The 14938-nt window shown below is 39.8% G+C and overlaps 1 protein-coding gene across 2 annotated transcripts in view; it reads right to left on the minus strand.

Annotated features, from left to right (window-relative positions):
• Window positions 1–14938, minus strand: part of MEGF10 (multiple EGF like domains 10) — a 200294-nt gene that overhangs the window by 114614 nt on the left and 70742 nt on the right. For both annotated transcript variants that reach the window (XM_089684764.1, XM_089684765.1), the window contains exons 4-5: window positions 14137–14237; window positions 3607–3699 (exon numbers count right to left, since the gene is read on the minus strand). In XM_089684764.1, coding sequence (XP_089540890.1) covers window positions 3607–3699; window positions 14137–14237 — 194 coding nt within the window. The remainder of the gene's footprint in view (window positions 1–3606; window positions 3700–14136; window positions 14238–14938) is intronic.

The raw sequence follows: 14938 nt of genomic DNA on the forward strand, positions 1-14938 counted from the left end.
TGGATTCTTTCTTGGATACACAGAATATAACTGGTTACTAACATTTACAGGCAAAGTTGATCCAGGGAATATCCGATTGCCTCTCGGGAGATCAGGAAGGATTTTTTTCCCCTGCTGGAGCAAATTGGATCATGCTTTGCTGTTGTTTTTCCTTCCTCTGGATCAACTGTGGGTTTAGGATTATAACTTTTTTAACATTTCTTTTTATGGTTGAACTGGATGGACTTTTGTCTTTTTTCAGCCAGACTAACTATGTAACTATGTAACCAGTCTTGTATAATGAACAACCTGGTGATCTAATGAGTGGCCACATGAAGGTGACCCTTCTAAAACCAACCAGTCTTCTATAATCAACAGCCTGGTGATCTAATGAGTGACCCTATTGTAACAATGCAGGCACCACCCCTCACTGTGGCCCACAATGGCCCATTTTAGCATGCAGACTGCTGTAAACCAGCCCTAACAGTGGAGTTAAAGTGCTTTCTTTTCCTGGAGAAAAGGCTCCCCTTGATCACTGGAAACATGTGGGAAGTCTAGAAATGTAGTCACACGATCTGTTCCTAACTCGAATCCTCCTTTTCATAGAAAAATTATCTGACCAAATGTCTAGAGCTTCACACAAGTGAACAGAAGTATTTGAAAGCTAGAGAACTAGGCAAATATCTTAGCCCCCTATCACTCTTCAGCTATCCTTCCCTATAGGACAGTTATTATAACGTTTTACTGATATACTGTACAAGTATAGGTCTATTGTTAACTGCTACTGCGTGTGCCATTACTTTACAGCTACAACCTCACATTGACTTTACTTGATGTCACTGAATACTCCAAAAACCCACAAACTCATACTCTGCTGATATACAACTTATTTATTTGCCTCCTGTCAGATGCCCAGTCCTTTCTTTGGCTTTATTCTTACCAGAGTAATACTTCATTAGCTTTACAACACATCCAAAAACACACAGCAGTGATTTTTAAATGACAAACTATACTGCATGTATTCCCATTACATCTGGTTTGAGCAAAAATGTCCAGTAAGCACAGTGCTCAGGTGCCTATTGAAGCAGAAACATCCATTCTGCTGGTTAAACTGCAATGCTTATTCTGGCATGTACCATGGGTAGTTGACAGTAAAATGAGTGTAACAAGCCATAAAACTCCATCACTTTTGAAAATACCACAATGCAAGTTTATTTGTTCATAGCAAGTCCAGGCGCTGACGTGTTTCGGCCAATTTTGGCCTTAGTCATAGCTGAACAGTAAAATGAGCATATCCCCTTAGGCTGCCAGTACAGAGACTCCAGTGCACTCTTTACAGCAACTGACCATAAAGCAGGTACTATGGCGACCAGGAGGATGGTACTGTTATAGTAGAAGTCAAAAGAATGCTTTATCTCAAGCACATCATCTTCAAGAATGCAAACAGGACATTTATTGATCACCCACAGAAAATTACATCAAGGGCCATCAAGGACTTTTTCCTCAGGTACAATGACCGTCAGAGAAAAATAGAGACTCTTAACATCACTTTCTGTGGGTGATGAATAGACGTCTCTTCTTTGCTATAGATGCTGCCTCTATTGTTTTGAGCTTTTCTGCTGAACTGTTATCTGTGTAAGGGGCTGTGAGAGGTACTTATTTGTATAGGTACTGTATCCAGCTCTCCCTCCGCTTACAGGATTGTTTGCTCAGTATAGTACATTGGCTCATTTGTACCACAGCTTTGCTACTACTACATTCCAAGCCAAGTTACATGCTTCCTGAATGATCCAATATCCAATGGATTTAATAGTCGTGATGACTGTTATGCTTCTTATTAAGCTTGAGTAAGCTGTGTTGTATTTTAGTTGCCCACAGCTATTATAGCATTGTGGTTATTCACCTCTGGCTTCTTTAAGATTTATGATGTTACAGTCTAACTGATAGGACACCTTTAGGTGGAGGATATATATAGACTTTATTGCAGAATTTATTGCCTTGATGTATTATAATGTGGGCTGCATGGGTATGCAATGTAGTCTTGTTTTTTATGGTGGTGGAAGATGTTTTTTTTATTTCTTTATAGTTTTTTTGTATAGCTTTTGGTTATTTAATAAAGATTTTCTCTAATTGTCTATCATTTTTGTGTAGCATTAATTAACCTGTCAATCTATGCCCCAAAGACTCAGATATATAGCCCTTTTGGCAGATTGCTTTGTATCTGCCCCTTTTTTTTTCTTAATGGCTTAATGAGAGCAATCTAGTAGTGTATGGACAGCTCTAGGCTACATTCACATGGACCTCCTGCATTTAGTTTATTGAAAAGCAGAATAAAGTACAAACTTTATGCTTTCCAGATCAAGTTCTCCTGTATTTAATGGTGCACTCATACTGAGTAAGATTGAACTGACCCATGCTTGAATTTAAGTGCTCCCCCTTGGTCTGCACTCACAATCAGCTATAAGCAGGTGTTCTCAGGCACAATGCCAACCACACCACAAAAATCATTGCCTCTGTGTCCAGTCAACTATGAAGTGTTTTGTGCTCTGGTACAATTTACACTCACACTGAAGCAAGCTGTACCAGACCACAAGTGAACCATACCTGGGACAACCTCTACCAAGTGATCCTGGGCCCGGTACACTTAACCGATCCCAGGCATGGTTCAGAGCACTCACATTATACCAACAAACCAGACCAAGGTGATGGACTGTGCCTGGGCTCTGTATAAGCTTTAAAGTGCACCCTAAATGTACCTATGTTTACAGGAGTTTACATGTACTTTATTATGTGTACATGTGCTTACGCTAGCCATAAATGGTTCAGTTTTCTTTGTTCAGCCGGTGGGCTGAATTAAAAAAACTGTACCAATTCCTCCATTCACAAACTCAGAGTGGATATGAGAATTCTCCCCTCTGTGTCATTGTATCCTGACAGCAGGATTCCCCCACGATCAGAATACACTGATCAGTGCTGCAGACTATTGGCTGCAGGTGCTGATCAAAATTTTCCAACAAGCCTATTCATGAGAATTTGCTCAATGGATCAACTCTCATGAATGGGAATGGCCATAGACAGACTGAAACTTGGCTGGTTCCTGCTTTAGATGCTTTCAGAGTAACTAATCTGCCCCTGGACACACAGAACTCTAACTGAAAGCACCTAAAGACATCTAAACAAATGTGAAGTATACTATTCATGCATTTAGAAATGACCTATAAACACATATAATCACATGTATGTCATTGCAAGCGTGAATGAAGGCTTTATAGCACATAAATCCATCTATAACCTGCAAGGGGGATGTATGCCACCAGGAGTACACAACCTAAGCTCTGCAAACCGTTGCTGAGTCGTTCTCAATGCTTCTCAATGTTTCAATACAGGATTTTGCTTAATTTCAATGAATAACAAAAACCAACATGAAAAATAACAATATGCTAAAAAAAAAATGATGCAGAGCCACAGATTTCAGAATAATGGCAACAAACAGTTAACCAGTGTTAAGTAGTTCATCCCTGGCAAAGTTAGCCAGCAGAACCATATGCATGCTACCATTGATTCCCAGACAGAAAGGACAAAACAGAAGAAACATTTGGAGACAGGCAGCAGCAGCTGGACACTTACCACTGGAGCAGTTGGGTCCTCCCCATCCCGGCTCACACTGACAGGTGTTAGGAGCTATGCAGCGGCCGTGGACACATTTATCAGCACAGTGAGCTGTCACATCAAAAAGAGAGAAAGCAGAATAAATGAAACAGAGCCAAATGTTCTAACCAGCTAATCAGTATTCTAGTACCTAAGGAGCTCTTTCCTACACGCTGGATTTTCATACTTTGTATTTCTTTGCTAAAATAAGAGGAAATGTGGAGGGGCCTGTTAGGTCCAGTTAATTTTTTTAAAACACCATAATAAGGGCCCTTATTTTAAAAAAAATACAGTTATTTTCATCCAAAGTCCAATGAGTCAAATGGCTAAAATAAATATAATTTTGCTTGTGTTAGGGTCAAAACACATTGCCGAGTTTTGATACATGCGTTAATGCATTGTAGTGCCATTCATTCTGAATAGGACTCCAACGCACCAAGGCAAATCATGTCCACACATAAGTTGCAACACAACACACGGTAACTGCATTGGGAAAACACCACTTGTACATTAACCTGTTACAACACACAAGACATAGCTGTACTACATATCTTTATATCATATTCATTAAATATGATTCTATTTGTACATTTTGCATCATATCAAAGAAGCATTCTGGATATCAAAACATTCCTTTAAATGGGATTTTTATGGTTTTTGCATTTAGATTGTAAGCTCTGACGAGCAGGGCCCTCTGAACCCCCATGTATTGACTTGCATTGTAACTACTGTATTCTGTCTTCCTTTATTTTGTGAAGCTAAAAATAATATATAATAGGTAAAAATTGTCTATTAGGAATAATAATTATTTCTCTTTTCATCTTTTCTAAGCAAGACACTTCCCTTCTAAAGTCTACTTCCTACTATTGAAAGAGACTCGAGCAGTCTCCTGTTTCTCTCCTCATTTTACAGCTCATGTTCCTAATAAAGCATGAAGTGTTGTATTTGAACAGCTGCTTATAAAATAATATCAACAGTGCCAAATTCAAATTGGGAAAACATTTGCTAAGAATTTGCTCTGAAATTGAAGCTGAAAACAGTGATCCACATTTTTCCATGGTGGGGGGACCCTTATCATTGGAGGGTTAAAGTAAATCTAAAACCAAAACTTTTTTTTTCTACATTGGATAGAGTAGGGAAAAGTTAAAACCTGGCATCTTTTTGTTGTCCCATTCAAGAGATTTTTCTTTACTTCCTGTCCTATAGACACAAAAGTAATAGAAGAATTTTCTCCAGAATAATGTGAACTTTCTCTTAGACAGTTGTCACTAGAACAAGTGTCCCCACTGAAAGATTTTCAAGATTTTCCTTCTATTTCTGTTCAGTGGGCAACTCTGAATTTTGGATTTACCCTCACTTTCAGTCCCAGTGACACTAGTCACCAGGACAAATTGGGAGAGTGAATCTTCCTAGCAGGGACACAAACAACAATAACAAATTAGAATAGGGGTTCTAACGCATCACCACTAAAAAAAAATAGTTTCGGATTTAGACACACTTTAAAATTGAAACTGTCAAATACAGTATATATAGGGGGAGATTTACTAAAACAGGAGAGTGCAAAATCTACTACAGCTGTGCATGGTAGCCAATCAGCTTCTAACTTCAGCTTGTTCAAATAAGCTTTGAAAATAAAACCTGGAAGCTGATTGGTTTCTATGCAGCGCTACAAGAGATTTTGCACTCTCCAGTTTTAGTAAACCAACCCCCATATACGTATACAATTTCATACTAAACTCACCAGTCAGCAAGAACTGAAGAACTGACTTTCTATTGTGAGATTCAATACTAGTGGACTGGCTCATTGCCATACCAAGTTACCAATATATGGCAGGCACTTAGCACAGCAGTTGGGCTTTAAACATAGAGCCAGGACTTATATGTGGGCTTCCATTGTTGAAATCTCTCTGAAAATGCTAGTGCCTTGGCTGTTATGCTCACCAATTGACTCAAACAATAACCCAGAGCAAGTGCACATGTCTGGAAAATCAGAGATGAGTCTGAAGTCTTTATCTGCATACTTGCTACAAGTATCTATTTCAAATTAGTGAAGCTAGAAGGTCAGCAAGACAGCCAGACAACTACGATTTTAGGAGCAGAGGCCAGCAATTGCCATTTGTCATTATTAGCTTGCCATCTTAGAAGCTTTTATTTAGTTTTCCACTTTCAAACCTAAAGCGCTTTGGCCAGTAAAATCCAGGAGCATTGTTCTACTTCTCCAATCTAATGAATGTGGAACATGATAATCATGTTAAGGGTTAATTCTTACTATACTACTTAGAAAGCAGTGAATGTGACTTTCACCAAATATTCTCTAATGGAGATTCAGTCATAGTCATTTCAAACACATGGATCTGGAAGATCCACCAGAGAATATTTGGAGACAGTCTAATTCACTGGTTTATAAATAGACCCTTATGTGCTACTATAATGTACATTTCTTACCTGCCTTGCGTTAGAGGTCTGTTCACACCATAATGCAGTGTGCTGCATTGCAAGTGTTGGTGGCCATCTGCACACAGACACTGGCTCCCTGCTGCATAAATATGAATGAGATGGGTAAAAGATGGATTCAGCTCCTGTTCTCCACCTGTAGTAAACTCTTCAGATGTGTTTGACCCTTTTTTCAGGGCTTAATAATAGAAGCTAAAGCCATCTTTTACCCATCTCATTAATATTTATTCAACAGGGAGTCTGTGTCTGTGTGCAGATGGCCACCATTTTGTTGAAGTCTGCTAGAGCCTGACAAGCTGATCTTGTCTGTCTTGCACCAGTCCATTCACATGCTGATCAACTGACACAGGTTTGGGGGGCATTTGAGCGGTACCATTTTCATTATTTTCTGGGCTGCATTAGGCAGCCTATTCTAAAAGAATGGGATGGAATGCATCTGAAAGCATGGACAAATAGGTGCTCTCTACATCTTAACACATACAGGACAACATGTGCTGTGCTGCAGTGCTTTTCAGTGCACTTAGGTCGTAATGGTGCATTGGTGTGCTATTCACAATAAATGGCACAGCAGCCCACCAACATACATAAAGTCCATTACTGCACAATGTGATGGCACACATCTTACCACAACAGCCTGGTGTGAGCACATGCAACAAAATTATCTACACAATATTTTTTTCAACCCAGTGAACCACAGCGCATAGATCGTTCACATCTTTGAGTTACGATGTGCTATAGCAAAGGTGCAGTTTGCTGTACTGTATATTTACATTGGGGTGTCAATCAATTTTAATGGCTCAGCAGTGCAATATACATATATCTTAGAGTTAACCTGGATTGCAAGTATTGCCACAATTTACTGCAAAAAAATCGTTGAATTGAAACCTTAAGCCTACGAAGATATATCATACTCAGTCCTGGTCTGGCAGTCTCAAAGGACAGCTGGGACTGATCAAGTGAATATGGTCATGGACCTTGGATGATGGTTGGTTATATAGAGTGGAAGAAGCCTTTTTCTGATGCTTCATCCATAAATATGCCCATTTAGGCCACCCAAATGTATATATGTTATATATTAGAGCTGGAACTACAATTCTTATTCAAAGCAGCTAGTGGGTAAATGCACAATTCCAATAAATATTATATTTAATAAAATATGCATCCATGCCAATCACTCTCTGACAATCATGCAGAAAGGAAATCTTGATGTCTTTGGTAACTACAAGTCTGGCTTGTAAAGCCTGGAGGAGGCACCTGACTGGCTTTTTTTTTTTTTTACAGAAAATAACATTGACAGACAAGGTTTTCAGATTTTTCCCCTAAAAAATGGTCAGCTGAGGGTGTCTGCTGGTGCCACATACACAGCCATTCATCTCATATCTGTGGCTGGGTTAAGCTCTTCTGATGGAGTTCCTCTATACTGCTCAGTCTCAGTTAGCCTCAATTTTAACAACACAGCTGAATATCTGCAATATGTGATTTATTTATTAATGAGTTATTCTTCTTATGTGAAATAACCAATGCACTTAAGAAAACAGCCAAGTTTTTTTTGTCCTCTTTTATTAAGGTGATTTGTCCCTTGATGCCTAGTATTAGGGTGAGCCAGCTATAGCAGTGATAATATTTATTAATAATACATAAAGTATAAAAACATTACTAATTACTAAAGATTTAACAAGGTTTTAGGGGTTGCTGTACTTTATGCTAGTGGTGCATGACCTGCTTGTGGACTCCAGATGGGGTCTCACAGATGCATATTTTATTAAATGTAATATTTATTGGAACTGTGCATTTACCCACCAGCTGCTTTGAATAAGAATAATCAGACATGCTGGCCTTTAAGAGCACAATAGTAGGGAGCTCAATTTGTGATCCTATTTAGTTTAGGGTGAAACATACTTTACACCTACTGACATACTGTACGTTCTGCTCACAAATCTAATTTAATGTCTGAGCAGAACACTCATGAATAGCCTTGCCTGCACATCTGTCCATGCCAATCACTCTGACAATCATGCAGAAAAGGAAATCTTGATGTCTTTGTTAACTACAAGCTATAGCAAAATATCCCTGTAGAGAAATGATTATAATGAGCTAATTCAGTCCCAGATATGCCCATTACATCTACTAACTCTGGCTTGTATGTAGTAAGTCTAATAAAAATAACAGTGGTTAGCATTTCTGCCTTGCAGCACTGAGTCCCTCAGTTCAAATCCCAACCAGGACCTGCATGAAGTTTACATGTTCTCCCAGTGCCTGTGTGGCTTTCCTCCAGGTACTCCAGTTTCCTCCAAAGACATGCTGATAGGTTTATTGGCTCCTGTTTAAATTGGCCTTAGTATGCGTATGTATGCATTTAAGATAAGGACCTTAGATTGTAAGCTCTTTGATGCAGGGACCATGAAAGTACAACAGTATGTAAACTGCCAGGACTAATTATAAATACCTCTAATAAATACAAATAAATGTCGTCAGTTGCAGCCATTAAAAAATAGTACATAAATGGGTTAACTTCCTAAGTGATTCTAAAGATAAAAGATTTTTACCTTAATGTATTTTCTGAATTAAGGTAAAAAAACATTCAACTACCTTCTGTGCGCCCCCTCTTCCTTAATATTTTCCTGAGCCCTGTATTGATCTAGCGCTGTGCCCGTCTGCATCTGTTCTCCCCCTTCTTCCCGCTCTCATAAGCTTGGCCGAGAGCAGCAACCAGAGCCATTCGCTTCTGCTGCTGTCAATCAAATCCTGTGAGGTGGAAGCAGGGGGCAGGGCTGAGCCACGCTGTGTGTGTTTATAGATGCACACAGGCCAGCTTGGGAGCTAGATGAGCACCCATGAGTGGCTCCCTGTGGTGGGCCACCAAGAGGAGAAGAAGACTAGAGTGCCAGAAGAAGAGGTATTTAGAAAAAAATAATGTATGCTTTACAATGCATTGATAGTAAATGTGTTTGGCAGATAAGATTTCATATTTTACTTATTTGTCCACAATAAACTGAAATGTGGTTGGCTGCTCTGCTTTGTTCTATATTAATAAATAAGCTTTAAGAAAACTTGTGCATCTGAGCACACAGCCGTATCACTTGTTATCTGCCACCACTCAGAACTTGCAAAGTATTTTTACAAATGCCTCTGCCAATCCCATCAATTAAACATGAAACACATAAACTTCTATCTACACATACAGAGCAAATTATTATCTTTCAATATATATTAAAGAGATAAAAAGATTGCTGGCTGGAAAGAATCTGTTTTGCCAAATATATTGATCCTTTTTAGGAATAGTCGCCATAGTACAAACAATTTCCTTTTTAATAAAACAGGGAATGTTGTTCTTATCCTAAATGACTGTGCTCACAAAATACAAGGACATTATTTGTATTGTGTTCCAGGTGTCATAAAGTAGGTAGGCATCCAGACACATTACATTAATTATTGTATTCAAATGATAACAGCCTGACATAACCAGATGTGGAGCCAACAACAGACAAGCTTGCTCACTGATATAAACATAATGGTACCCGTTGCTAATGATTATGGAATTCGATGAAATCAGATGCCATTTGTCTATGAAAAGAAGTATTACCACAGAATGGGAAGTGGGGTGATTGACTGTTTAAATATTAGATACTGCATTCCTTAATAACCACATTTGCCAAAAAAAGAAAAACAATTAATTAAACCACACAACAGAAGACCATATCATGAAATCATGCAATGCTACTCTTTCTACCCACAAATAGGATTATTATTGGGTAGCTGGACATTCATTAAAACTTACAAATGCAGGTTAGGCAGACATAGACTGATGGCATGAGTGAAGCAAATCAGAGTGCACTGCATAGTGCAAAAAAAACACCCTTTTATAAGTTACAAATATTGCCTTTACAAATTAATGACTTAATCAGAGCATATAATCAGGTAGATTAACTCCCATCTGGTCATAGTATAGATCATTGGTGGCAAACCTATGACACGCGTACCTCAGCAGGCACGTAGAGCTTTCTTTGTCGGCATGCAAGCCAAGTCGCCCCTGCAGCCAAGCATTGAATAACAGCGCACACGGGGGACCATGCTCGGAAAGGAGTGACAGGCGATGATGTCACCAGCCGCGACTCATTAGCCATGACTCCAAACTTTTGCATGGTCAGTCAGCACGTTGCCAAGAATATATATATTGGACTGGCTGTGAGTTTTAATACATTCCTTTTTATTATAAAAACAAACAGATTGCGCTAGTAAAAAGAAAACTGTCCAAAAAATATATATGATAAATATATAAATCATATAAAGTCCCAAAATACTCTTAAATAGTGTTACTGATAAAAAAGTGTTCAAACGATATCCGCCAAGTGCCAATCCACCACCAAATAAAATGAATGAACTCACCAGAGCAATATGCTGATAATATTATAAATCAGCATAAACGCTTTCTGCTCTGGGAGCAATGATCTGCAGACTGATGAGACAATGCTTGACTTGAAAATCGATATCCACTATCCAGGGAGCATTACTCTGCAGTAGAATAGGTAACTCTATAGATCCACTTCATTTAGAAACCACCACTTTCATTAGATGTTAGGACAGCCACTCGGAATATAAAAGAACAAAAGCTCATGGTGCAGTACCTCTAAAATCTCTTGTTTATTAAAAGCACATTACACTTACAAAAAACGGTGTCCTAGCCGACACTGGGAACATGCTGACGTCACACCAATCAAGCCCCGCCCTATGCGTTGGGCAGGGCTTGATTGGTGTGACATCAGCACGTTCCCAGTGGTCGGTACGGCGCATGTGCAACGAGGCTGGGCTCGTTTGATTGCATCTGACTATGCTGATTGTGCTGGTGTTGGATAGGACACCGTTTTTTGTAAGTGTAAGTGCAGAAAGCGCTTATGCTGATTTATAATATTATCAGCATATTGCTCTGGTAAGTTCATTCATTTTATTTGGTGGTGGAATGGCACTTGGTGGATTTCGTTTGAACACTTTTTTTTATCAGTAAGACTATTTCAAAGTATTTTGGGACTTTATATGATTTATATATATTTACCATATATATTTTTTGGACACTTTTCTTTTTACTAGCGCAATCTGTTTGTTTTTATTATTTATGCACCTTATGGATATAGAGGGGATTTTGCAGCTGGTATAATTAATTTATTTCATTTATTGGTATATTGTGAGGTATATATATAATTCTCTATATTTATCTGCATATTCCTTTTTTATTACCACAAGATTTTAGCTTGTGCTGGTGGTCAGTGGAACTTTGCCCCCTTGTTCTGGTGGTCAGTGGAACATTGCCCCCTTATGCTGGTGGTCAGTGGAACATTGCCCCCTTGTGCTGGTGGTCAGTGGAACTTTGCCCCCTTGTGCTGGTGGTCAGTGGAACTTTGCCCCCTTGTTCTGGTGGTCAGTGGAATATTGCCCCCTTGTACTGGTGGTCAGTGGAACTTTGCCCCCTTGTGCTGGTGGTCAGTGGAACTTTGCCCCCTTGTGCTGGTGGTCAGTGGAAATTTGCTCCCTTGTGCTGGTGGTCAGTGGAAGCTCTGTTATTTTGTTTTTCTTTTAAGGCAAAAGATGTTAATGTATGGGTTGTTTTTTCTAAACTAAAACCTCAGTATTCATGGTTAATTGCAGTATTGGCAGTTTGTGATACATAAGTGGATTTTGGGTTGCAGCTTGAGCAGTCTCAGTCTCTAAAAGGTTCACCATTATCACCCTAGATGCACAAGCTATCACTCCCGTAAAATCCAGCAAAAGGCAAGATAGCTTCCATTGCCAGATAGGCTTTAGCCCTCATGCACACTTGACGTTTTTACAGCTGCTGTTTTTGGCTTTTGACATTTTTTTTTACAGCTAGTAAACCCCCCAGCATGTTATCCTATGTGTCCATGCACACATAGACTGTAATCAACGTTTTTTGGCTGGAAAAAACCCCCAGAACTAGTGGGTTTCGAGAGGAGTTTTTTAGCTGTAAAAACACTCTAATGCTGAAAAATACGGCAAAATGCGGTAAAGCGCTGCAAACCGGAATTTGTGGACTTTTTTTGACCAAAAAAAAATTTTTTGAGGGGTAAAAACACTAAAAAACACAAACGCAGAAAAATGCAGGAAAACATTAATGCAAAAACGCTAAAAAAAGTTGAAAAACTCACGTTTTTAACATGAGTTTACACAGCTAACATTACCAGCATTATCAAAACGTCAAGTGTGCATGAGGGCTTAAAGGACACTAAGAGAACTAGGGTTGAAAATGTCAACACCTGTCTAGAATGGTAAGTACTGAATGGGGACTCAGCTGGCAGCTGGGAGAAACATACCTCCACATTCATTTCTTGAGGCCCTGATGAAGGATTTTGATGAAGGGGTAGGACCCCGAAACATGTAATTGGAAGTAGTTTTCTCTAATTTGCTAAGCCTTTAAAGCTTTTCCATCATTGAACGCTATTTCTCCTATCCCAGCATTTCAGAAGTGATAGTTTATGCACATGACATATTTATTGCCCTTATAACAGCCCTCAGGTTGCATCCCCTATGTGTAGGCCCCACAATGCCAACAAGCCGCAGACAAATGGTTGGCATGTGAATCAAAGTAGCCACTCTTCCCTATGAGCCAGCCTAAGGAAAAACCCTAATTGTTTGCAGACACAGTGAGATTTCTGAACACAGTATGAAGGCCTCACTTAGTAAAGATAACATTACATGGCTACAGAAATCCCTATTTGACATGTGGTAACTTGCAGGGGGGCCACACCTCACACTGCCCCCTTCTACACCAGGACCCCTGTCCTTCTCCTATTTACAGTACTTGATGGACTGAAGTTTGACCATAAAATATAATAGTTCCTTTAGGAAATCAATGCAAATTTAAAGTGGTTCTAAAGGCTCAAGGTTTTTGTTACCTTCATGCATTCTATGCATGAAGGTAAAATACCTTCTCTGTGCATGTCAGAGTTGGCCCATGGATGAGCGCAGACGTGGGGCTGCTGCCGGCTCTGTTCACGGGTGAGCGGTGGCACTTTGGCGCCAGGCGGGTTATTTAAACTGAGATGGAACTCTGCCTCAATGCCGTTTGGTCTTTACCTTGTTACATGCTATCTGTTTTGCCTTGCTGATCCAACCTGTCAATTGACTTTGCTAGAACGCTGCCTGCCTTGACCTCTGCCTGCCCACCGACTATTCTTCTGCCTGCCAATTCTGTTTGATCTTGCCCGCTTGTTGCTGAACCAGACCACCTAACCTTGCCTACGCTGATCCTGCTTCCTACCATCTACCCTGCCAGTATCCTGCACCTGCACATCTGCCTGAGCGTCGGCTGTCTGACTACCCTGCACCTCTGCCAGTGTGCCATCCTCCAGCAGCTCCTGCATTTCCTGACGCACATCAGTCCATGGAATTCCCATCAGGATCTTGTGCACCTCTGTGCTGTGGCACACCCTGTCACTTTACCAGGGCCACTGAGCCAGAGCCGTAAAGGAGGCCCTCCTCTATATCTCAGGTTCCACCATCAGGTACGTGACAGTGCAGCATCCCCCACAGTCCCCCCAATACTTACCAAAGCTCCCTCTCAATCTAGCGATGTGCACTGGAGTCTTGGCTATCCTGGGACTCCTTCTCCTCATTAGTCATTGGCTCCCACTGCTGTCAACAACAGCCAGTGTGCCAATGGGATGAAAGAAGGGCCAAGCCATGGCTCCATGTGTGAATGAATACATGGAGCAGCGGGTGCACCCATAGCAAGCTGCAACAAGAGGGAGGGGCCAGAAGCGTTGGCGGAGGGCCCGAGAAGAGGAGGATCTGGGCTGCTCTGTGCAAAAGCACTGCACACAGCAGGTAAGTATTGACATGTTTATTTAAGAAAAAAAACATTTAAGCCTTTAGAACCACTTTAAAGTTGCAAATATCTGTCCCTAGAATATCTAAGACGTTCAACACAGCTACGTGCTCCATTTCCATTTTTCAGTTACTTATTTTCTATCACATTTTTGTGTAACATTGACAAGACAGTGAGCCCCACTGCTCAAAGCATCTGAACCAAATAAATATACTTACGGACACACACATCCTTGCTCTCATAAAATCCTGGACAGCACTGAGACTTGCGTCTGTACATAGTTTTTTCTCCACGCCTATATGCAGTTCTATAGCTTATTCTGTCATAGAAAAAAAAACAAGCAAATAATAAAAATAGACCACAAAAATAACAATACGCTTGCACTAAATACCTAGCTGTATGAGTATGCATGTATGCAAAGCATTTTACAGATACAATTCAGTAATAATAAAAAAAATGACACTGACTCAGAGGGCATATCCTACCGTTGACCCTGTTTTTTATTATTGTTTTTAATATGTAGATCTCATAATCCTACTCCATAAATCCCTATGGCTCCTTTACCCTTCATTTTATAATGGTCCTAAAGGTAAATATGTAAAATGCAGGCCACAGACCATAGTTCCAAGACCTACCCTCTGTACTTCTCAGAGAGGGTGGATGCCCAGTACAGTTATGTGGCAAGATCCTATAGTCCTACCCAGAAGCACTAAGAAAAATCTTGCTCAGTACAGCCATGTCAGCTGATTAGGGAGTTTACCCATTTCACCCTTGGGGCATTCATTTTTTATTTTCAAATAAAATGTTTCTCTCTTTAGCCCCTTAATAACCCTTAGTTTACTCTAATCAGTCCTAAATTAACTCCTTATTCTTCTTATCCATTCAATTATTATTTTCCTGATGATTTTTTTTTCTGTTCGCTTCTATTTTATTAACCATTAATATTTAAACTTTTTTGTTATGTGTGTTTAGTTCATTAATATTTTACACATTTAACATACAGTATTGTGAAAACGCTAT

This window comes from Staurois parvus, unplaced genomic scaffold (genome assembly GCF_062004578.1).
Source record: "Staurois parvus isolate SC_StPar_1 unplaced genomic scaffold, SC_StPar_1.0 ptg000355l, whole genome shotgun sequence".
In the NCBI taxonomy this organism is placed as follows: Eukaryota; Metazoa; Chordata; class Amphibia; order Anura; family Ranidae; genus Staurois; species Staurois parvus.